The sequence below is a fragment of the Pseudopipra pipra genome, chromosome 22, assembly GCF_036250125.1.
Source record: "Pseudopipra pipra isolate bDixPip1 chromosome 22, bDixPip1.hap1, whole genome shotgun sequence".
NCBI lineage: Eukaryota > Metazoa > Chordata > Aves > Passeriformes > Pipridae > Pseudopipra > Pseudopipra pipra.
This window is the reverse complement of record NC_087570.1, coordinates 5,074,232-5,099,304: the sequence shown is the minus strand read 5'-3', so window position 1 is coordinate 5,099,304 and position 25,073 is coordinate 5,074,232. Positions and strand designations below refer to the sequence as shown.

Below are 25,073 nucleotides of genomic sequence, written 5' to 3'. Positions count from 1 at the left end.
TTTTTATTTTAGACACTTCATAAGTCAGGTACTCTAACAACCAAAAGGGGGATTTTTCCCAGCCCTCAGTTCCTTGGCAGAACAGGCTCCTCTGGTTTTGGCTGCTTTAGTTACCAGCTCCACAGAATAAGCTGCAAAGACGAGGCCCCTCAGTGGCACCTCCAGATCAGGTGAAAATTTATGCAGTAAAAATATACTTGAAAATACCTTCCCTACAGAGAGCACCCAGAGCAAGATGAAAATGAGCTGTTGTTTCAGTCCTGTTTCTCTTGGGCAATTCAAATTATTTTTTCTCTCCACATTATTTTCCTTACCAATATTTTACATATCTCAGACACACTCATAAGGCTTATACAAGTAGAACAGAAAGGACAAACATTCTAAAAACTATACTTGAAATGCCAATTTTTTAATCACTTGGACATTCTTGGCTTAGTCTTCTAGCAGATTTTTAAAAGCAGTGCAACACATTAGGAAGAATTCATCCTGACTATTTGAGCCTTTTAACCACTGTCTTCTATGTAGCAGAATTAAAATCCAACCTTGAGTAATCAAGGAGCTCCATAAAGTACTATTAAGCCTTCCTAAAGGATATAATTCTCTCCTTGTTCTGAAAGGACAAATATATAAACCACTAAAAAAGGTTTTAAAAGAGCACTGTGTGAGACTTGCATCACAGAGACATTTTGGATGTACCAAGGAGAAGGAAAAAAATACCTGGGAAGGCAGATAAACAGTACATGGGGTGACTTTCAAAGGTATAAATGGGAAGCAGGCACTCAGCTCCTGTTGAATTTTGAAAGGAGTTCAGCATCCAACTGCCCTTCTGCCTTTGAAAATCTTCCTTCACAAACCCCTTGGTTACAAATGACTCTGAAGTTCAAAGAATGACCTTGCCCTTGTGGGAAACAGAGGAAGGCTCGTGCCTTTTAAAGGAAGATTTATGGGACTGTTGCTGCAGATGTGACTGAGATGAGGAAACAACACTTTATAGAAAGGAAACTCTAAAGAAACACACTCTATTGGGTGGAGTGGATGGGTCACCAGAGACTACAACCACAAGGAGAAAGGATGGACAAAAGCAGATGGAAACAGCTGCCTTCCAGGAGCTTCTACCACACTGCCTGGACAAGCTTGTATCTGCAGTGCTGTTAATTACAGAATTACCAAGTAGGGGATTAAGACATGGTGTTTTGTCTGAATTTCTTGAAATTCTCCAAAATTGGCTAATGAGAATTAGATAAGGTGCATGTCATCTTTGCTCTTGGTTCAGCTCCCTGGGTTAGTTCCAGCTCTGCACTTGGTGATGGGCTGGGTTTGGTAATGCTAGTCTTGAGCTGTCTGTAATTATCCAGACTCTACATTTCACATCTTCTGAGTTACTTTTAGGGGAAAAAAGTGGCTTTCCTTCTATACAAATAAGGTTGTGAAAGGACAAACCATTACAGTGCACATGTACAAACTTACCAGGTTGGAAAATGAAAATAACAGAAAGTAAAGTATTTTTCCCCAAACCAAATTTTAACAACACATCCTTATGGGAAGAAAGCATTGCTCCAGTTCTGCCCACGAAGTAGTTCATGCTGACACACCATATATGTAATAAAAACATTTCAAGGACATATGTTTGCTCAGTATCAAGGACAGAACCGACCATGATCCAAAATGCTCCTATTTCTCATTGCTGCCTCAGATCTTCCCTGTCTCAGGCACTAAAGAGAGTTATTTCCACTGATATAATTGAATTCTCCCAGTTGTTATCAGGAAGGACAAAAGAATGTTCACCATGCAGAGACTTTGGAATTAAACTAAAGATAAATTCAAAGCAATCTAGGAATTCCTTAGTTTGTTGCTATGTGGCATAAAAGACCCCAAACCTCAAGTGTCAGCATAATAATTGCTATTCACATCAGCTTAAGCACTTCCCAAAAAGAAGAGCTAGCAACTCCTGATACACTAAATAATCCCTTAATACTCCACCTTTCTCTAATGCTCTCTTCTCTGTGTAGATTATATACATAATATAATACAACTTTGTTCATTTGCACTTGGGAGATGAGGCCACACTTGAGCAACTTTTTAGTTCTCACTCTGTTAACTCCTGCATTCAATCTGCAAAGTATGTGTATAAATAGCAATAATAAGGCCTTGAGTGGGTCACTGACTCCTGTCTCTGGCATCTCTCAGATGTGTATAAAAAGCATTTAAGAAAAGAAAATCTACACTTCAAACACTATTTTTACAAAACAAAAAGGACATAAGGCAATTTAAACATGGTCAATGATTCTATTTGACTTCTTGCCTGACTATTTTTTGCTCATTGCTGTAGCCAACTTTAATATCACAATTATTACCTTTGCAGCAGAGTTGGATACTCCGTGTGTGACGTTCCTGATGAGCCCACCCACGTTGCCATATTTTATAAGGCCAGTAACACCTTCTGAAAAATCATTCAACAGACCCATGGGGTTGCCAAGGAAATCCACAGAACCCAGGATCCTTGCTGCCTGACTGAGCAGCTCCTGTAAAAATCAAGAGGAAGAATGAAATATCACTTATGAATCACATTAACACCAGCAAGGTTGATTAAAAGATAAAATATCCCACCCACAACAGAAGCATAAAACAACCCAGGTAGTTCTACTGGAGAAATGGACACACAAATACCAGTAAGATCAACCCTAGTTTGATCTTAAAATGTAGTATATTCTTAGAAACATGTGATACTATTACTCCATATGCCAAAGAAGCAACACAGCACTAACACTTAATAGTCAGGGAAGAGCTCCCACACCCTCAATGGAGAACTCCCAAATCCAGAGAAGTTCAGCCTGTGCCACAATACAATCCATGACATTTACCTCCTGGAAGTGTTTCAGAATGTCATTAATGATGAACTCCTGGGTTTCATAGGGATGGACCCTGGTGAAGGGATCCAGATTAATCACAGCATCCTCAAACCGGATCAGGGGGAATCCCAACGTGCTTTTCAATGCCTGAGTGAAGAAAAGATATTGCCATTTTCAGTTTGCTCTGTACTTCTCATTCACAGCACCCAAATCAATTTACCTTTGAATGGGTAACAAACCAACATTCAGGCTGCTGGAGTGGTTTACCACCTGGATATAGAGAGCAATCACCCACAAACCTTTTACTTGTAAGCAATGATCAGTTATTAGAACTGTGTTCCTCCAGTAACTCCATAGTCACTAAACCTCCCAATGCAATGTTTCTTACACTTCATAAGAATATTTCAGAACAAAATGTGTCCAATATTCCACATATAGCACTTTGCTATAACTGCTCTAATGGTCAATTAAACCAAACTCTAAATGAATTTCCTTAATAAAACTGGAAATTTTCCACCCTGCTGAAGTTCTATGAAGGGATTAAGTGTCAGGATGAGCTGAAATAACATACATAATTTCCTGTAAGCCTGAGGCTCATTTCTTAACATTATATGGTATACTGAAACTCTTTAAACTAGCTTTTTCCATTATTTTTCAAGGAAGAAAACCAAGACTGTAATTAGCTCATAGGCCATCTGTACATAAAAAACCCCATTTAAGGTGGACAAGCTACACATCTATATATATACACACACACAAACAAAATAATTTCAATAGAAAAACTAACAAGAAAATTAATCTTTTAAGACAGAAACCCCCCTGTTTCAGGTCTTAATAATGCATCTGCACAGTTACCAACATCAGACAATCTGAGGAAGACAAGAAGCCTGACACTTGTGTTATATCTTTACACATTAATCACCAAAGCCTTGCTGGTGTAAGTAACACGATTTTTGTGCCATCTGCAGGCAATTAAGGCAAGTTACAGGTCTGACTTAAGTTTGCAAGTAAGAAAGAAGCTATTTATTTTTTCAGTAAATGGATGACTAACCAGAGTAGTCCTCATTATTCACTTGGGTAGGAAGTAATTTCCTGTTTAACTATCAAATATTATATAAGGCAACTTTGTTAATACTGGTACCTAATAAAAATAATCTGTCTACACCAAATTACCAGCCAGCCATGTCCAAGCCAGGAACATTAGAGGTAGTTAGAAAAACTTCCACAAAGGCTCTACTGTGATTATTCTCTGCCTCCTGCCCTGAACTCTCCTGTGCTACAGAACTGAAGGGAACTCTGTCTGTGAAAGTCAATATACAGAACTCAGGCAGGGACTGTTATCATTAGGGGGGAAAAATGTATAGGCCAGGCTTTCCCTTGGGAACATTGCTGAGGGCTGCCAAGATGTATCCAGCTGGAATCCCATTCCAAGGGTGGTAGGAAATCCAACAGTGCACAGTGCCTGGCCTCTTAAAGGCCCTCACCATTAACTCTCTGTGCATTTGAGCTAATCAGTGATAGGTTTTTGTGCTGAAGTGCAAACACACATTCAGGACACTGCTGCTGTTGTGCAGTGTGAGGAACATCCCAGCTAAGGAACATCCCAGCTAAGGAACATCCCAGCTAAGGAACATCCCAGCTAAGGAACATCCCAGCTGGCTACTGAACTGTCCTCTGCACGAGGATTTGGTAAAAGCAATACAAAAATGCAGGACTGATGATCTTCTGGGTCATCTTGGTAAGATACTCATTCATTACATAAAACTCAACTTCTTTAAAAGCCTGCACATCCTGATGTTCTTAACATCAAAGACAAAAAAGTCTGGTTCAGTGCCTCAGTTCTGGTTTTTGAATAGGCAGCAGTTCAGTAGGGATGGTTTTTTGTGGTTTGGTTGGTTGGTTTTGTTTCAACTCTTCCACATTGGAGTAAAGTAGTTGTATTAGCTCAGAGGGAACAGAAATATTTTTGATTGAAATATTAAATTTATTATTATTATTAAAATGGCAACTGACCATTGCCACTTTATTATGTCCAGGTTTGGGAACACTGGATGAGATTATCTTCTTGCTATAATCTGGACTCCCTCATTCACTGAACAACTATGCCAGATTTATTACCACATGAAAAGGACCAGATTTTCCACCTAAGTCCACACTCAATCTGAATTTACTTTAATATTGAACCAAATTGCATGGGGCTCATGCAAATTCTCCAATTTCAATGAAACATTTTTTTTGATGGAAACACTCGGAATTGTCCTGTATTTCTGAGTAACTTCTTTTTTTATGATAGTTATTCCCTTTAAGCTCTTTACATTTCCATTACTGTAACTAAGATCCTTTGTAAAGCAGTGAGTCATTGTCTGTGCTTCAACTGAAATTAGAAAAATGAAAGAGCATGACAGAAGAGACTGGAAATTATGCAAATTAAATAACAGAACTTATTGGCACTTCTACTATTTGTAACTTCCATAATGGAAGAGTAAATGGAAATTAATACTATTAAGTTAAAGTTTCTGTTCCCATCTCCTCCTCTTTCCTCAGAAGCCCTCTCTGGGAATGCACTGGGGTACCTTGAGATCCAAAGGGAGCTTGTTGGAAGTGAAGACACTCAGTTTGATTTGAGGCACACTGATTTTGAGGTTTTCAAAGTAGTATCGCTTTTGTGCTCCCCCTTGTTCAACCACCTTCTCATGGAGGTTTTCATCGTACTTCTCAACTTCTGCATCCAGACAAAACACAGGAATCAGAAGAGATTAAAGATAAATAAATATGGGGTTAGGAATGCACACTCTGTGCAGAGTTAACAGTGCTCTCTACAAATAAGAAGTATGTGTGACTGCTGGTGGAGCCAGCAGAATTACTCATGCCTTGTGACACCAAGTTGACCTCTGAGGCTCAAGAATTTTTTGTCAGATCTCTCTGCATCTCTAAAACCTGTTATTTGAGCTTTGAATCTCACTTCTAATTTATCTTAATCAGCACAGAGAAACAAGGAGATAACACATAACTATGCAATGTTTCCTACTGGGCAGTCTTGCTCTGACAGTCTGTTTTCCTCTCTACTTTCTCTGTAATTCCTTATACACTCAACTAGGAATATAATGCACAAAGCAAGCTTTCAATTATCCCTGCAGAATGGATGACATTCAATAAATCGATTTACATAGAGAGTGAGTCAAATGTTATTGACATTAACAGGTTTGTGTTATTAGTAAGGGCATCCTGGTGGTGTGAGAAGGCAGGAGAAACATGAAAGATGACCAAGCCTAATGAACTCGGGTTGAACAATTAAACACGTTGACTATAAATGATAAAATCATTTTTGTCTGGATCTTGGATGACATCAGCACCATCAGTGGATAAACTACAAATAATGTGCAGTAAGCAAGGAAAGAAAACAATAGCAGAAGCATCAGGGTAAAGCAAAACAAAGGACAGAGCAGTAAAAAGCATAAGAGCAAAACTCAACATTTTTTCATCTTCCTCATCACTAGAGATCTAACTCTGTAAATCCCCTGTGAAATGTAAGGCTGTTATTCTTTCAGAGACAACTCAGAAGATACTGTGGATTAGCAGGACAGAACTCTGGAGCATCATTTGTAGGCTTGGCCCCATTTGGAAATCATGCCAAACCCAGTTCTTTTGCTGTGACAGTGATTATGTAACAGCACACAGGCTACTGCATCATACAAGTGACTTTTTCAATTGCCACTCCAAAACAAACATTTCAGAACGTTTCCAAAGTACAGATAAACCCTAAAATAGGAGGATTAGAAGAGCATCTATGAGATTAGAAGGTTGAAGAGGTCTGTCTTGCCTCAATGAATGAAAGAAAACTCACATTGCAATTACAGTCAGGGGTATGCATGCCACAACTAAAAGGTCAGACAGACAAAATCTTCCTCCAGTGAAGCAAGAGGAGTTGCTCAAGGAACAAATTAACAGGTATCCTACTTCTAGCCTTGGGTTAAATAAACAAACCAAACAAATTACTAAACTAAGTGGCTTGCTAAATTAATAACACGATTTCTTTTATGCCAGTTTAGATGACTCCAGATCCAGGAACTGAAGCTGAACACGAAACTCCTTGCAGAGAAGTTCAGCCCAGCCACTGTGTACTGGGCCTGTTACCTGAGCACTGTAATGACTCCAACACGCAAGAACAGCTTCCCCAGGGGCCACTGAGGCATTTCCAGCCTTCTCTCCAACACTGGGAGGTTCCAGCAGCCAAAAGCTTCCTGGTGTTTTGAACTTTATGGAAAGACCATAATACTTGTGTGCACTGTAAAACTGCTCCTTGTAATTCAATCCCATACCTGACTCAGACTGGTCGTAGCCAAAGAAACTCAAGAGCTTCAGAAGCAGTTTCTCCTCAATTTGAACTGTGAACTTTCGGGCAGTGATCATCAGATGCTACAGAGATAAACAAGTCTCAGCTTACAGCATTAACACCAGAAATATAATCCATATAACCTATTAAAAAGGACAACGTGCTCTAGTTCAATGGAATATTTTCACTTGAATGGATTTGTAGCAAAATTCCCACCTTCAAAATGTCTTTGGTAGCTCTCTTCACTTCAAATTACCTACAACTAGTGATGTTACCTACTTGTTACAACAAGTTACCTACAACTATTTCAATTTTCTAGAAGGCATTGTGCTTCGTTACCTAATCCTAGCACTTCAAAATCTCCTGCTTCACTGTTTTCCAGCCCTGAAATCAGCTGTTTTGTTTGTTACATTTTTAAACTTATTTATTATCATTGTTAATCACTGTACTGTAGCTTTAAACACCGTGGACATGGTGTCCTTTAAGCTTCAGTATTAATTCAACCAAGTGTATTTCACAAATCATTGAATTAAGTGAAACCTAGGAAGAGGAAAGGTCATTTAAGCAAAGTAATACCTGCCTGGCACAAACAAAACATTGTGTTTTACCTTGTATATATCAGTCAGGGCATTTTTACTGGGGAATTTCATGGCATTGACTTGCACAGCAGGCCCAGTCTCCAGGGGCTCGTTCTCACTCATCTTGGGCGTCAGGAAGAGCATAAAAGGCCGTGTGGTGCCAATAAGCTGGTTGTCCACCTGCAGAGTGGACAAGACAGAAAAAAGAATGATATTTAGGAACAGAAATCTCAGAAACAGTTTTAAATATCTTTCACACTTGTTGTGACAACAAAAACTGAAGATGACCCGTGAATAAATAAATAAATTTGTTTCAAAATACCTGTATGTCGTGCACACTGAGCTCTAGCACCTGACTTGTCGAGAGCTGTGTGTAGTGGACATTAATTCTTGTGAGGCTTACAAACACCAGCTCTTCAGGGACTTTGTTGACTAAAGACAATCCTATTCCACCTTCCAGTTTCACAAGAACCTGAGAAAAAAAAACAACAACTACCACTAGCAAACCAACACTGAAAAACATGTGGTACCAAATACACACTTCTGCAAAGAAGTTATTTTTTCAGACTCATCTCCAGAGAGACTGACCATCACAGGGAGAAGTTAATGACCAACCACCCCCTCCCTACAATCTAGAAAGGAAAATGATAAATAAAAGGGACAGGTACTGGTTATAAAATCTTACTTCCAACTCCTGCTCTGTGTCTGGGCTTTTCAGCTTGCGCAGATCCTGCTCCATAACTGGAAGTTCATCTCCTTCACTGAACAAACGATCGTTTCTACGCTGGTTAAAATCAGTTATCTGAAAACAAATCAATTACCAAATTATCACTTTCCTATCTGTAAATAACAGCTACCTTATAAAATTATCTTTTTAAAAAAAAATAGGTACAATGAAAGCTTTTGTGGTAACTATTTCTGGTTTTATGATATTCCCTCCCCCTTCATATCATTATAAAGGCAGCTTTTTGTAAAGATTTAAAGATGTAATAAAGAAAAAAGTATTGCAAGTACAAGCAAATAACAGAACTTCATTCTAGTTAATGAATGAAGTCACCTGCAGAACTCTTGTTGGCCCATCTGGGATGACTCTCACGGCCAGGACTCCTGAGCCAGGCCTCATCTTTTGGTTTATGAACTGCTGTTCAGGTGGAACTGGCCCCAAAAGTTCAAGGGAAGTATCAGGACCTAGAACAACTTCAGCTCCATCATGAAGACCCAGCATTCCTCCCTTTGCCTGGAGAAAGAAAAAAGAGTAAGGAAAATAACTTAGATAATCGATAAGTGAAAACTTCAGATAACTGTTTACATACATTAATTTAAAAGTGTATTTTACTTTGCTCTCTTTACTCTTCAGAACTAAAAGAAGAGCACTCCAGCAACATTTTACTTACTATTATTAAAGCTTCTGGTAACTCATGTTTAATCAGTTTGGCAGCTAAAAAAATCAGCCAAGACTGATAATTAAGTATTCCCACTTAATTTAAAACTGAAGCTATCACATCAACAATGGACATGGGAAAGTCCTTCCTGAAAAGTTTTCCAAAATGACAGGAAGCTTTTTAAAAGATGAACTCTGGATCTGCAGGTGAGTAAATCCTTGCTGAGTCAACACCCAAAAACAGCAACACAGGGCTTTTTTGGTTGCTTCAATTAGTAACTTACTGATCACAAAACGATCAATGCAATATCATGGCACTAAGTCAATTATTTTTCTAATTATTAGTGCAAGATGTTTAATTATTTGAAACTAATACAAATATTCAAATATGAATTTAAAACACAAGCTGTTTACACAAGTCTGCTCTTCTCTGTATCCTGAACTCTGGCCTCGAAGCTTTTAGTTCACTTCAATACTAAACCCAAATGACTGTCATTTCTATCAGCAACAAACAGAAGATCAGTACTGACCTGGACAACAAGTCCATGAATCCCACAGGTCAGCTTCCCATCCCGAAAGCTCCACGTCTGGGTCGTGCTGCGCCGGCGGTCGGGCCTCCTCAGCATCAGGGGCTCGTACCTGCAGGGAAGCACCAGAGCTCAGGAGGATTTACTCTGCAGATGTGTTAATGCTGAACATTTATTTTGCTCCAGCTCACTTTCCTAGTCTCGCTTCTGAAGTGCTCTTTTAACCTGCTAAAAATGCATTAGCCACCTTTCGAAAAGTATTTCCAAGTCACGCAGGTTGATCGTGAGGTTTGTTTAAAAAATGGGGTAAAATCCAGCTCTTCCACATGCCTTCAGAGCAATTTCTTTCCTTATTCACAGAATATCATATGAACTGTGCTTAGTTAGAACCTCCAGCAGTCTCCTGAGGAGCTGGGTGTGCAGTACCTGTTGTCTGTGACAGCTGCCAGGCCGGCAATATCCAGAATCATACTGGAGTCCTCGGAGCGAGGGGAGGGTTTATGGGGGTTGTGAGGAACTGAAGACCCTTCATGGCAAAGCATTCCTGTCTCCGTCATTCTCCAAAGCTGGGAGCGCTTTCCTGGCTCCTGTGGCATAAAAACTCGACATTTAAACACAGTACAGAGCAAGTGGTTTTGTTCTGTTTTGCTATCAGAGGCTTTGAATTATAATTCTTGGAGTGACTTGTATATATTTAACTTCAGAGGCCTGAATGGGAATTAGGAACTAGTTTGGATAAAGACTTCTAATGGAACTCTGATATTCAATGAATATGCATCACACACTAGCAGTTAGATGCAGAGCTGCATTTACAAGGTGTTTTTTAATCTCAACAATATTTAAATACAGTTTCTATTTTTTAAGAGGTCCAGAAACAGAAGACTTAGGTTACCATGAAACCTTGTAACTTCATTAGAATATCCAACATTCAGTTACCACACTGTTGTCTTGGAGGCATTTACAACATTCCTTACTACTTTTATTCCAATTCCCTTTTCTGCCATCTTTATCCCCATAAAAGTCTTATACAGAAGCACCACTACAATTCAAAATAACCTGTCACTTTGGAACCTGTCTCCACCCTTTAAAAGTTAGAACTCTTTTTTTTTTTATGTTGTCCTACTCTCAGCATTTGATTTTACTTCAGCACAGAGCAACAGCATTTAAAAAAATAAATCAAATGTGTCTTGGTACCTTCTTTTTCAGCACAACTCTTTGAGTCTTTGGAGAAACATCAAGGACAAGCTCTGCATTTGCAACATCCTTATTTGAAGCAACTGGTCTTACACTTGGCTCCTGTAAACTAGAACACCAAGAAAATATCATGATTATTCAGAGTAGCTGCTGCTTCTGCAGTTTGAATTAGATCTCTACTAAAACTGAATCAAGGAAGTTGACACTTCCAATACAGCCCATCAGACAAATTTATATTGGTTTCTTTCCCCTCTTGTTAGGAATTACCAGTGCAAGCTGTCAATTTGAGTACATTCTTAAAAGAGGCTTTGATTTCTCACTGCAGCAAGGAACTTCACAGGCAAAACAGATGAATTCCAAAGACAATTTTCTGCCTTATACTGAGGAAAGCAACAAAGCCTGTTTCACTCTCCCAGAGTTGTTTTCAACAGCATATAAGCTATTTTACATGTTTACATTTCACAGGCATGTTGTAAATAGGTGAGAACTGTGGTAAAGTGTCCTTTAGACACCAATAAAAATGAAGTCCCCAGAGAGGACCCCAACCAACCCTGCTCTTCCCAGATCAGACAGTGGGGTCACAGCAGATGCCACAGCCTTAATCTTTCTTACTGTGTGACAGAATAAACAATGCCAGGCTCTAAAACAAAGGTACTATGATCAAATGAAGTAAGATACACAGATTACTGACTGTCAGACAACTCTGAATTTGGCATTTCTTCTGCTGGCTGATAGAAGTTTAGCTGCATTTGAAAACCTTTGGAATGGCAACCACTAAGAGAATATTAATGCAAAGCTTGCTGAACACCATGAACACTCAAAATATTTTCATCTAAGATAGAAAGAATTACCCTGAGAAGGTATATGTAGCAGCAATATAGATGAAGTTTTCATAGTAAAGCTGCTTGCTGTCTTGGAAGTCGTTCATGCAGCAGACAACCTCAGAGGAGCCTGCCCCCTTCACTGTCAGCAGGATAAAGGGGGGCAGGACAGGCTCATCCCAGGCATAATCCAGGGAGGTCATGGGCTTCACTTCAGTGGAGAGCCTGGGCTCCACCACCCCGTGCTGGTTAAACACAATTGGGACCTGCAACAGGTAGGAAAGATGAGTTTGTTTCCCACAGGAATTGTTCATCAGGCAGATTTTTTCCTGCCATTTGCTCATTTGCCAGGAGTTGATCACAGGAGCTGAAAAAAGAGCACTTATTTTTTTCCCCCCATCTTTTTCATATGCAAATTGTTCCATTCAGGTCTCAATTAAAAACAGTCTTAAAGGGTTGAGAAATGTCATCTTTGCTTTTATCTGTCATTTGTGGTTCACAATGTCTTCAGTTCCATGGCAGCATCTCAAATCCTCCTAGTCTAAATTAGGAGACTAGAACAGATTTCAAATTACCACCCCAGAACAATTTCTCTTCAGTAACAATGCTCTTCCTTGCAAGACTTATAAGGCATTCAGGAAAGCCACAACATTAGCACTATTATTTGAACAAGATGTAATTAAGTGCTTCCAATTTTCACTAGAACTTCAGAAAAACACAATTATTACAAAGACCTCTTGCTACACAAACTTTAATTTTATTTCATTACACAAGCTACTCATCTCTCTCTTCTAACAGATATCAAGGACTACTTTTCCTTAAAAATAGAGGGGAAAAACTGTGGGTTTTTTGTTCTTTTACCTTGGAGAAGTTGTCGATGCGGAAGGGCGGCGGGAGCTGGTCGGTGTCGCTGAAGGCGATGCGGTACGTGGCTCCTTGCAGGGTAATCTCTACTCTCAAAAAGTAACATTTTCCCAAGGAGTCCCTTGGAAAAAGAGCAAAGTGCAACACAGGTAAGCTTCTGATCTGCATTACCTGCAGCCCTAAGCATGAAACAGCTGCTTCTATCAAAACCCAGAAGCACTCTGCAGGAGATTTACAGATCACAGCTACCCCACCCTGATGTGGAACGAGGATTAAACATCTGCCTCCATCAAAGACCAGAGGCAAATTACAGAAGATTTTTATAGAATAGCTACCTCATGTTGATGTGGAATGAGTTGTTCTTGTTGACCTCAAAGCCCCCAGACCAAATGCAGTTTGGGACATCCATGAGCCTCACACACAACAGCTGATCATAATCGTTCCGTGGCCAGTGGAACACGACGCTGGAGCCAGGGAGGGTGGAGATGTATCCGTCAGGATTAGATGCTCCCTAGGACAGAAATCAGGAAAAAATGGTTAAATAATCCTGGTACTGAAACCTTAGTATTAATCTACAGACCTCCCAAATACCAACACAGCAATTATTCTGTCAGGAATAATGAGAAAGACCCCCATAACCAACCAACAACACTTTCAAGAACGACATTTGTTCTTTTTTATGATTAACCACAGAACTGTACTGAAAATAACCCCCAGGAAGCTTCTTACCCGCCCTCTGGCGAATTCCCGCTGGACAAAGGCCAGTTTGTAGCTGGATTTATTGTCCAGCAGGTAACGGGGAGCAAAGGTGACCATGCAGGTGTCAATGTAACGGCCTCTGCCTTTTTTGACATCAATACCTAATAAAACCAAGGTAAAATAAAGCTATTACTTAAAAAGAAAAGAAATAAAATACAATATATTTCACAGAGCACAGGTTCTTTCGAGTTCCTGAGATGCACTGTTTGTGCCACACCACTGCTGTGTTTTGACACATTAAACAATAAATGTAATTTTATATCATCTGTCACCCTCTGTTTCTCAAGTACAATTTAGAGGTCATAACCACTGAAGATAAAAAGCCCCAAAACTCTTTCCAATCACATCAATGCAAGTAATTATTTCAGTTTTAAACATATGAAAAATTCCTCAAAAATAATTGTGAAGTAACTTCCAAACTCTCATTTAATTAAAAACTAAAACCTTATGGAGAAATTGTGCTTTCTGTACACCAGGAGCCAGAAGCTGCACTCCTGCACATCAGCCTGTACAAAGCAAAACCCACAGAAGCAGCACATGGCTGAACAGTTACAGTGCACAGGCAGTCAAAATAATCAGAGTAACATGAAGGGATTTCAGATGTACTTGGAATTAACCCACAGGGGGAATAAAGACAGAGAAACAGGCAGCAGAGTTTGTAAATGCAGTTATTAACACTCAGTTTTGAAATGTAAAAAATAACAGAAAACTGATTTTTAAGCTAATAAAATTAAAATAAAGAAATAAAAATAATTAGAATACTATTTCCTAGTTTAATAATTTTCTCTGGACTCTCAAAAACCTTTAACAACATATCTTTCTCTGCTGCAATTGTTCTGTTTCTGGTGCCACTGACATCTTGTCTCACCAAGAGTTATACAGGATTCTGGATTGTTCCAATATTCCTGTCACCACCTACCAATGTTATAGATGAGGCCTGGCCTGTTTCCATGTTGGATCACCTTGAGGGCTCTGACACCACTGCCCCCATCCAGGGAGAATCCCTGGCACCAGCCAGGCATGCCTTCAGGATGGATTCCTCTTCCAACCCTCATTGTACAGCTAAAGGTAAGAAAAAACCACAAAGATTTACTCCTTTAAATAAAGAATCAGATAACAACGTGATTCTGGTAATCAAACACATGCCCAAGATGCAAAAAGAACACCTGTGTCTGAATATAATAGCCTTAAAATTCATGATAAATCTCTTGTTGTGTGGTTCATTCTGCATTTCTGCCATAAGCTCTTTCATCACATTGGTCAGGATTCAGTGGCCATGTCATGTAAAGGGCTTGGCAATTTTCAGGCTGATTAATCACAACAACAGTGGAGTCTATTTTATCCTTGAAAGAAAAAAAAATTAAAATTTCCAATAAATTCTGACACAACAGAATGAGCCAACCAAGGAACTTTCAGTAGGAAATGTCTAAAGATCCAATGTGCTCATTTCTGTATTAAAAACTTAATAACGGGTCATCTTAACAGGGAAGGGCTTTTCCTACATGATCCTCATATTGATGTATCAGCACCCAATCTGTGAATTACTTTCATCTTTGTAAAGTTCCTCCTGATTGCTCTTCTTACTTACAAGTTTGGCTGTTCTTTATCAGCATAACAGAACAGCAGAGGGCTGAGGCTTCTAGCAAGCTCATGCTCTTCAAACTGCCCAGCAGCATCTGTTTTTGCATTATCTTGTCTGAAGATCAGTGGTAATCCTTTAAGTTAAACACACACACACACACACACAAAAGAGTGTTAAAGTACAAGTCACTTGTGAACAAATTAAAATGAGAATGGTGGAAACTACTTCAAATTAAGGAACAGCCTAAAATATTTTGGTTGTAGGATTATCCATTAATCTGCCTGTATCCTCCTAGTTCTTCATTTAACCTGTTTAAAACAGCTGCAGGTCATGGGGGCTGAAAGTGCCAGTGGAAGTTAACACAGACTCAAAGTCAGACCCATTGCTTTCTCAAAGCATTTCAGTCTTTGAAACCCCACATTTTAACAGTGATCTAATCTATGTTAATTTATTTGTTTGAAAATCTGTAATGCAGCAACTCAAATGTGTAAATTACCTGTAACACTCATCAAACAACAGCTGCTGGCACTACTAAAATAATTAATTCCTGCAACTTTAATTCCTCTTGAGTAGCGTTTAGAAGCTCTATTTGGCCAGAAGGCAAACCAAAATACTGCAGGACATCTTTATTTCCCAGTTCATGACCACAGCAAAACTCACCAGTTTTGTTGATTAACCAATATGGTGCTGAAATGAGTATTTTTAGGGAACCCTCAGCACGACACACGATCCTGATGGTCAGGTTGAGCAGCCGCTTGTTGACATCGTACAGTCGCATCCTCACCATGTAGTTCTGTGTCCCAGGAGGAATCAGCAGCTCTTTGCAGACTGGGAAGTTTTCTAGCAATACCCCTGTGAAAACAAACCCAAACCAAACCAAACCTAACATCACCCACGCAGAAACATTGGTTCCTGGTAAGTGTTGAGGTTGGTGTTTCATGGGACTTGATCTTTCTGAATATTTCATGTAGCTCATACCCAGATTAACTTTAGAATCTGCCCAGCATAGTAAACTCTGACCTCAGGAAGAAATGCCACAATTTAGGTCACAAACAACAAAAAAGGTTCTGTAAGGAAGCCTGCTTAGGGCTAGTTATTGCTTTAGGCATCACAACTCCAGCCAGTGTTGAATAATTCTGTACAGATTTTCAACACCAACTTTTTCTGTTAGAAAAAAAACAAGCAAAGCCACCCAAAACATTGGGAACTTATTTATTTGCCTTCTTTATCACTGATCTCTCCAGTTTCTGTTTCCACTCCCAGGAAAACAAGAAAAGAGCTGAACAAGGAACAGACTAAGACAGCTGACAGATTTGGGGGAATGATGGCAATATCAGTACTCTTTTTTTTTTTTGAATGTGTGCACTTGGTTATTAAATATAAGAAACCCTGCAAGCCAACGAAATAATCATATAAATGCTGTCCATTTTTAAATTTTTCCATTCTGCACCATAGTTCCTTTCAGATAAAGGTTCCTTTGAGGTACTGAGGTACACTGAGGGTCAGAGAACAGCACCTGGACAAGAACCTTACCGAGCTCAATGTTCTGGGACGTGTCAGCCGTGTGCAAGGCCACCTCTTTGCCAGGCTTCAGGGTTCCACTGATGGGCAAACCCTTCACATAGAACTCCAGCTCACAAGGGAGCAGGTTGCAGATCACCACCGTTGGCAGGAGATAAATTGTGTGCCCAGGCTGCCTGAAAATCTGCTTAGCACTGTCAGAGAATATGCTGGAAGGCATGTAATCAGGGTAATTCTCCTTCTTTATAGCCACACAAAACCTGGGAAGGCAGACACAGGAGGAGTCAATGAGTTTGGCAGGCAATTGAATCCTATCTTTCTGTATTGCACTAAATCCTCTAACATGCTCTAACTTCAGAATTGATAAGAAAAACAGCATTTAGAGTTGTTCTTCACCTAATCACTTTGTTGTTTGACCATAAGGTATTTTGTATTTATGCCTAACATTAAGATAACAGGAGTTTCCTGATTTTAATCAAAGACTTAATTTAGTCACTCAGAAAAACCTGGTCTGTTCAGAGATGTAACAGAAAATGGCTTTTACAGGTTACCAACTATAAAAGCAGCTTCCATAGACTTGCAAAAATATGTTTGTAACTATTAGTAAGAGATTTTAACTATTAAAGTAAATTAAAATCATTTTCTGAAAAATAAATGTTGACTGTGTCCTTCTTCCCAGTAGATACATCCTTCCTCTGACCACCTGACACTTCGGTTTTCCATTAGTTAAGAAAAAATTGACTAAGTAAATCTTCATTTTAAATAATTTGTGCATTTGCCTCCCTGTGATACGTTCAAAAGCAGCATATTAAGAAATGAACTATGGAGCTGACACACAGAAGTAACCACATGGTGTGCAAAGGTCATTTCCTGAGCAGCTTCCATAATCTCTATTCTAGTATTTCCTAAATACAGAGCAACCCTAAATCAACCATTATCAGAAAACCACAAAATTCCATTAAGTCCTTACTATGCAGCAACATTTTTGGACTCAGAACAGAGCACAGGACATTGAAGATAAAGAATGAGTATTTGTGAACACTCTTTTGGCAAAGCACTTGTTATCCTCAGTGAGACAGAGCAGTTAATTTAAGTCTACATTCTATTTTGTAATCTTTTATTTTTTACCAAAAATATTAACACTGTGCTTTGTATTCTCAGAGGGGTTTCAAGGAGCCCTGCAGAAATGCAGCAGTTACACTTCACTGCTTCCTCACCTCTTAACACACCAAACAAAACCTCCCATTAAAACTGCAGCAGCTTTCACCTCTAAGCATTTTCTTTCCTGGTAATTAGTTCAGAAGATGATAACAGAGCTTACAGAAGAAGAATTAGGTCTTAATTACCTGAAAAACCTGCTGTTTTCAGACTCCATGGAGTGACACTCCCTCTTGCTGCTGCACACCTCTGTTGTCTTCTGAACGTTAGTCCAGTGAATTGGGGCCTTACAGAAAAAGACTCCCATTCCTTTGGGCCTGGCCTGCAAACGCCAGGATGTCAGATGTAATGGGATGGCAAAGGAATCTCCTGGCATAACTGCTGGAAGGACCACAGGTTCTGCAAGCAGAGAAGAACACACACATATCAAGACAGGCCCCTTTACTGAAAACCATAAAATTTTGAAGTAGTGCGTCTCAAATTTTTGAAGCAACCCATTTCACTTTAATATAAATCACTTCCTACTTTATGTACATTTCAAACACCAACCTGTTATTTTCAGCTCTATTAACAATCTGGCAGCAGACAAATTTAGGTGAAATGGCCCAAAAACTTGCTGGAATTTAAATTCTTTTTCCCTTGGATGCTTTAGTGAAAATGTTTATTTCAAAAAGCCTCATTCCTTATACATTTTGGGTACATTGTCAACATATCACGACATTTCTACACTACACCTCTGCAGGGAAAACTTTCTAGAATACTGTTAAAAGAGAGAACATTGCTACACACAGAAATAAGATGTAGTATTTACAGAGTCTCAGCTTTCCCTGATGGGGAAAAATCCTAATGGATCCTCTAGCTCACTTTGTTGATTATTTCCTTCTTAACAACACCCATTTTCTCTCCAGGGAGGTCTATTTTGGTGTGAACCACCACGGACAGTGGCGAATCTTCTTGGGGAGAAAGCTACACTTCCCACAGTATGTATGGAATACTACAGGAATTCAGGGCCCAGGAATTCCCAGCACTTACTGTCAGGGGCAGAAGGACTGTCCAGTCTCAGTTCCATTGGAGTTTCCAGCTTGTTCTTCACCATCAAGGCCGAGCGCACCGTTATCACCTTCCGGGCACCGCCCTCCAGGGTGACTTCAAACACCACACGAACTGGAGGCAATGAAGAAAACTGGAAGATATTTAAAAGCATTAAAAAGCTCAGGTAATGAATATATCTAGAAGAGGGGCACCTCAATGTGGAAGCAGTAACTGCTGGAGGAAAACTGAGTCCAACCACGTGCAACTCCTCGGGTCTATATAGTTTCATAATAATAATCCCTTATAATCCTGTACCTCTCCCTCAAAACACAGTAAAATTAACTATGAGAAAGCAATTCTACATACCACTAACTCATTATCTTTTTCAAAACAACAGAAGTTCAACTAAGAGTAATACAGATCCTAAAAGAAGACTACACTTCACCTCACTACTACATTATTTTATAAATCCATGGAGTTTGAATTCCAAGTCTTATATATTTAACAGTCACTTACTCCCTTATCTAAACTAGAAAATAATATAAAGCTTTCTTAAAATATCCACATTTTCTTCACCCTTCTACTGTGGTGTTTTCCCTCCTACATTACATGAAGTCATTGCCACTTCAATCCTGAAAAAAACAATTCATATTCTAGCATTTATGTGCTAGAACACATATTGGAATTTAAGACCCATCCTTCAAACGTTTATACTAGTGAGGAATGGAAAATCATGTATTTGTTCTGATTTGAAAGTCCATTTTGTTTGCTTGGCTTTTGTTTGGTCTCTATTGAAAAGGTTCTACAAGGATGGAAAAGCCAGTTCACTTGTAGAATTCTTTGGTCTTATTTAAGTAGCTCTCAAAAAATGAAAATATATACTCACGTAGACTTGTGGATGTATTATATTTGTTCTACTTATTGGGCTTCCAAGCTGAGAGGAAAGTAAACAAGAAAGTTAAAGTTGTTCAGCTTTAAAGACATTGATTTCAGCTGTAATATAGAACCTTACTAGAGAAGAATAAACTTTCATCACCGTGCTTCTGATCTTCAGTACAGCTTGGAATCATGTCAGAACTAGATTAGCAAAGCCTGTTTGTAACATTGGTTTAAAAAGAAATGAAGCTAAAAGAAGGGTTTATTGTAAAGAAGAATTCCCCAAAAGACATTCCTGAACAGCAATTCTCCAATTTGCATCCTTTCCCTTCAATATTCAAGTTAAAGAGGGATTATGCTTTTTATGCTTCAATATGAAAACACCAGAAACAATACAAATAAGAGACCACTGGCTCTTGTCAGTAGTATCTTGAAATTAAATTCTGTTTTATACCAAAAAGATCTCAACTACTTCTCCAGTGTTCAACAACCTCCTGTACCTACTTTCAAAACTTAGCTAGTTCTGAAATCCACAAAATCATTTTTATCACTGAGCCTCCAAGAAATGCCAGCCTGATTATTACAACTGCATTTTCCCTTCATGACAAGTATATTTTGTCTAAGCAGCCACATATTTCAACAATCTCTTGGCTTACAGGAAATTGCCAGTTTTGTTTATTTTAAGTAAATTAAATACATGAAAAGCATTCCTGCAATAAAAGAAATAAAAATAGCTGCTGAAATGCTGGGCTGATTTAAAACTCAGTCTCCACGAGTCCATGGCCCTGTCACTAATATGTTAGTTCTGTCCCTGGGAGCTCTGACAGCCAAGCACAGACTAACTGCTGACTGCTCTGTCTGGGGCTTTGTTACACATTAAATTGCTAATTAGAACCCAGCATCTCCAAACTCTCCCAATGCAAGCTAAATGGAGAGGTCAGTCTCATACAGCAGCTGCTTTTAGGTCAAAATCTTGCAGCCATCATTACCCTTAAATTATACATTTATACATTTTCCTAAACCCCTCAAAATCAGAACTTACAGTGGAGGAGGAGGAGTTCTTATCTGGTGCAGCATATCGGAAAAACGTTCCAACTTTGTCCACAGACACTGGGCTCACTTCTTCCCAGCCATTGACTCTCACTTGCAACTGGTGAATCCTCAGATCATGTGTGTGCCTACCAGGCCAGACCAAGGTAATTTACAATTAAGCATTATTAAACAGTGTAAACACCAAATAGTTCAAACCAAGGGATTCTGAGAAAAGAATCTCACTGAAGCATTAAAAAGTCTCAGGAGTTTTTCTGTTTCATGGATAAAGACAGACTAATTCTGTCTAATTGTTCTACCTTCCCTAATGAACACACAGAAGTACAACTATGTCATATAAGCAAAAATAGAAGTGTGCTACATATTTGTCAACACATTCTTATCTCTGATAACACATTCAACAACCAACACCACCCCTTGGCCCACTCCTTTAGAATAAAGGACATTGATTGAGGGTCCCAAGTCTTTCTAAAAGCTCATAATAATCCAAATTACATCTAAGAACAGCTGCCACTAATAGCAATAGATGCTGCTTACTGGAGAACTCATTTCCCTCTGTAGAAAAGCTTTAAAAATAAGAACTAAATATTAAGAGGAGATTTTTAAAAAAAAATCTACTTTTAATGTAACACCTGCTGGTGCCCTCACAACCATGATCCCACGTGTTCCATATGTAGGTGTGCAAAACTTTACCTGTGTCTGAGTTTCCCTCTGGCTTCGAACTCAAATGGAATCTCTTCCCCAGTGATAACTTCTTGCCATTCACTGACATTATGGGCATCATCCAGCAACGTCCCGTTTTCCTCAGGAACAACACCTGGGCTCCCACTGTGAGACAGAGCAGCCCTGGGAAGAGAATCACAGCATTTTACAAACTGACTACTTCAAGTGACAAGTGCCTTTTACTCTGCCTCAGTCCTCAGTGAACACGTTCACATCATGAGTGTATCTGACTAGTTTTCATGTTCTGTTGGGCCTCTTGAAAAAAACAAATTATTTTTTTTTTAAAGCAGTAAAACTATCTCAGTGTCAAGAGGCTCAACTAAAATTGAGACTTGCTTATGTGTCTCTGCAGAACAAAAGCACTGCAAACAACAGGGTTTGGCTGACGTGGAAGTGAAACCAGCCAAACATGTTTGAAGTGATGCCCCAACAGGTCCTTACCGGGTCGGGGTTGTGGTCAGGGTGGCAAACCACAGAGTGCATCCAGTGTGATTCCTCAGAGCAAAGGGCACAAAGGGCTGCCTGCGCTTTGGAGTCTTCATTTCACCTACAAAACACAACCCACACTTGTCTGAATGCCCGGGAGAAGCGTTTATGAGATGTTAGTGTGGGATGAGACACAATGGCTGGAGAACCAAAACCTGCACTAACCAAAGAAAAACTGATCGAAGAAACAGGATATCAGATTGTCTATGACATTTTCTAAATTAGTAACTGTTACAGAAATGGGATAAAACAAACAGAAAGTCTTCCCCTACATCAACCCCTCCTGGGAACTAAGCTTGATCTAACCTGTTTTTTTGTTTCTTCATATCAAGTCTTATAAAATCCTCTGCCTCCAGTTAGACCTAATGTGTAGAAAATCTGACTAAAACCCCAAGCATAATCAGGAACTTTTTATGGACATCCAAATGCTCATGAAGTACTAAATACACATTAAATTACAATTAAGATCTATACTGTATTTAATGTGATAAATACAGAATTAGCCAGTACCCCCTTTGAATGGGACTTTTATCCTCAAAGACTGAATAAGTAGAAATATTTTCCTAAACAGGATAAAACCTACTGGAACAAAGTATGGAAAATAATTTGAGTGCAACCAGAGGCAACTTGGTTTTGTTAAAAAACTGGACAGCAAAATCCCAGAAGATACTTCACTTCCCCTGGTTGAATTTTTCCAAGCATGGATTTCTCACCAGCACACAAGTGTTACTCTCATCTTCCACACTGCAGTGCATCAAGGCTGTGAAAATACTTACTGTGTTTGGACAGAGAAAAACCCCTGTCAAAGTCCAGTAACTTACTTAAAAAGGAAGATAAATGGCTGCTACCTAAATACCCACATCTTTTGGTATGAGAGAAGTGGGAGGAAGGTGCACACAATAAATCAGCTGCTTAAAGAAAAGTTCGGACAGAAATGAAATCTATTCCCCAGAACTGATCTGCAATTGCTCCAAAAGCTTCAGCACAGGTTTACAGAGGCAAGAAGGGGTAAGGTGAGGAGGACAGGGAAGGTTTTGAAGGAGTTACTAATAATCACATAAAACTTTCTTCCAAATCAATCACAACAAACCCCTATAAACCCCCACATCATCAGCAGAGACTTAAATCTGATCTAAAGCTCATGGGGAAAGTTCTTTCCAATTAAATGGCAAGGAGATGAAATCCTTGAAAATGAAAACACTGATTTTTGCCAACTGCAAATAAATGTTTTTAGTTTTAAGATTCACTTTATATAATTTTTTGGCTAATCCAGGTTCTACAAAATTACAGACCAGAAGCCAAATGAACTTTTACTCTGTTGTTTAATCAATTGCCAGTTTATTTTTTGAGACTTTTAAAAAAGAATTTTTGGGACTACGGCCTGATTTTTAAAGGAAAACATAATGTAAAAGTTGCATTTTGAGACTACTGCCTGAAAAAAAAAAAGATTACCATTACAAGGAGGGCTTTTTCAAAATTAATTTAGTAATTTAGCTGCAACACCCACTAAAAGCCAAGCATTAAATAATACAAGTTTTGCTGTTTGTTTGATTTTTGGAAAAATCTTTCAGAAAAAAAAGCCCTTCTATCATTTTCCATTTTGAGTTTGTTTTTTTTTTTTTAAACTCAGAAAGAAAATATTTCTGAGGGGCACTTGAACAGGGCACAAATGCAGATTTCTAGAAAACGTTGTGTCCTCCCCCTCAGCAACTTTTCTACAGGGCTACATATTTATCAAGTGTGCTGTTTTGTCTTCCATAATGTCAAAAATTAAAAAAATCTTACTTTAAACTGTATGGTTTTGCCCCAAGACTGTAAAGTCAAGTATAACCCAAACAAATTAACAAGATATTTGGTAGGAATGCCTTACATCCTAAGGCTTACTGAAAACAGATTGTTCTTTTTGAAGCCATCTGAAAGTTTTAAGTAGCTAAATATGCTGAATTAGGTATAAGTAGGTACATTGAACATAATGTTGGATATTTTTAGAATACAAATAAAATACTGTGATATTATTATGCTATTTTTAATTACACTATACTGTCTCTCTAGAAAAGGGACATTGAATAGCCAATAATTCATATAATTCATAGGGTTGGTTATACTTCTCCCTTCTTTCCTTAAGGTTCCAGAGAGGAATTAACAGATAAAACCAGGATAAAATATTAAGTTAAGCAGCTTAAAACCAAAGTAGCTGTCATGTTCTTTAGCTTGAGGTTTTTCCAGGTTTGATTATTTATAAATATAGAGGCCAGTCTACCAGCAAGTCACACATACAGCACAGTATTTATTGTACAAGAGCCTTCCAAAGAAGAAAACCACCTTTTTTTTTTTGGTCTCTCTCTGTACAGTACCTCTAGCATAGATCTGATGCTCTAGGTTAGTCAAACTGGCTGTACTCCTAGTTCTAAGGTACACAAGAGGAAGGCCTGGCAGACAGGAAAGACAAAGTTAGCAGGTAAGAAAAAACACATAAATACAGGTAGATCTTCCCCATCATGCATTGGGGAAGATACAGTTGGCATCATGCAGTTATAAGTCTCTATCCCTTGGTTTACACTGAGCCAGGGATAGAGACTTTTATTTTATTCAAATTTATTTAAATTTTATTCAAATTTTATTTGAGTTGATAAAATTTCTTCCAGAAGTAATTCTGGGAGAAGAGAAGCTAAAAAGACCTGTCACGTATTAAGAGTTTCACAAATTAAACAGGATTTTTTCCCAGAAACTCAGTTATACAGGACTTTGGGGTACAGAAAGAAAAAGATCCCCTCTGAACTGCACATGCCCTAAAGTCAATACTCTTGATTTAGTCTTTGATGAGAGAGTCACTCATTAACTGACAAAAAAAGGAAGCAGAACGAGCAGTGCAAAGCTCTCACTCAAAGCTAAGCAGCCAGAATGGTTTTTGTTTTTAAAGAGTTGAACACAACTGAACAGAACACAGCTTTTTTGTCTTTTTTTTTTCTTTTTTTTTTTGCCAAACATCTCTAACAAATCACTGCGTGCTGTGAAGCCCAAGTACTTCTGTTTGTAATACATTAGACAGATGACCGTGTGTGTCAGGACTGTTTCAAATAAAGTGTGATTAATGAGCAACATACTCTGCCCAAAACATGGGGGATCCACCGAAGAGCCCATCCAGTCTTCTGAGCTGATTACATTCACTTCTTTGTCCTGTTTACAGTAATCTTCCATCCATGACTGTTTGGTACATGTGTATTGCTCTAGAGGAATGTAAGCACAGACAGCCAATGTCTCCAAGGTGGCAGTAAACAAAGTCATTGAAAAGTGTGTTAAATTCATCACACTCAAGTTACTCCACTTCAATGGCAGCGG

The 25,073-nt window shown here is 38.8% G+C and overlaps 1 protein-coding gene across 4 annotated transcripts in view; it reads right to left on the bottom strand.

The window, feature by feature from the left end:
- Window positions 1–25,073, bottom strand: part of VPS13D (vacuolar protein sorting 13 homolog D) — a 93,304-nt gene that overhangs the window by 34,404 nt on the left and 33,827 nt on the right. For 2 of the 4 annotated variants that reach the window (XM_064678611.1, XM_064678612.1), the window contains exons 39-65: window positions 24,839–24,961; window positions 24,089–24,163; window positions 21,690–21,795; window positions 21,219–21,371; window positions 20,518–20,653; window positions 19,486–19,533; window positions 18,600–18,750; window positions 17,756–17,966; window positions 16,422–16,669; window positions 15,549–15,740; window positions 14,895–15,021; window positions 14,226–14,368; window positions 13,277–13,407; window positions 12,883–13,058; window positions 12,545–12,668; window positions 11,714–11,949; window positions 10,863–10,971; window positions 10,095–10,255; window positions 9,672–9,780; window positions 8,818–8,997; window positions 8,446–8,562; window positions 8,083–8,232; window positions 7,791–7,940; window positions 7,169–7,265; window positions 5,423–5,571; window positions 2,862–2,996; window positions 2,355–2,522 (exon numbers count right to left, since the gene is read on the bottom strand). In XM_064678611.1, coding sequence (XP_064534681.1) covers window positions 2,355–2,522; window positions 2,862–2,996; window positions 5,423–5,571; window positions 7,169–7,265; window positions 7,791–7,940; window positions 8,083–8,232; window positions 8,446–8,562; window positions 8,818–8,997; window positions 9,672–9,780; window positions 10,095–10,255; window positions 10,863–10,971; window positions 11,714–11,949; window positions 12,545–12,668; window positions 12,883–13,058; window positions 13,277–13,407; window positions 14,226–14,368; window positions 14,895–15,021; window positions 15,549–15,740; window positions 16,422–16,669; window positions 17,756–17,966; window positions 18,600–18,750; window positions 19,486–19,533; window positions 20,518–20,653; window positions 21,219–21,371; window positions 21,690–21,795; window positions 24,089–24,163; window positions 24,839–24,961 — 3,905 coding nt within the window. The remainder of the gene's footprint in view (window positions 1–2,354; window positions 2,523–2,861; window positions 2,997–5,422; window positions 5,572–7,168; window positions 7,266–7,790; window positions 7,941–8,082; window positions 8,233–8,445; window positions 8,563–8,817; window positions 8,998–9,671; window positions 9,781–10,094; window positions 10,256–10,862; window positions 10,972–11,713; window positions 11,950–12,544; window positions 12,669–12,882; window positions 13,059–13,276; window positions 13,408–14,225; window positions 14,369–14,894; window positions 15,022–15,548; window positions 15,741–16,421; window positions 16,670–17,755; window positions 17,967–18,599; window positions 18,751–19,485; window positions 19,534–20,517; window positions 20,654–21,218; window positions 21,372–21,689; window positions 21,796–24,088; window positions 24,164–24,838; window positions 24,962–25,073) is intronic. The other 2 variants (XM_064678613.1, XM_064678614.1) reach the window with 1 other exon arrangement.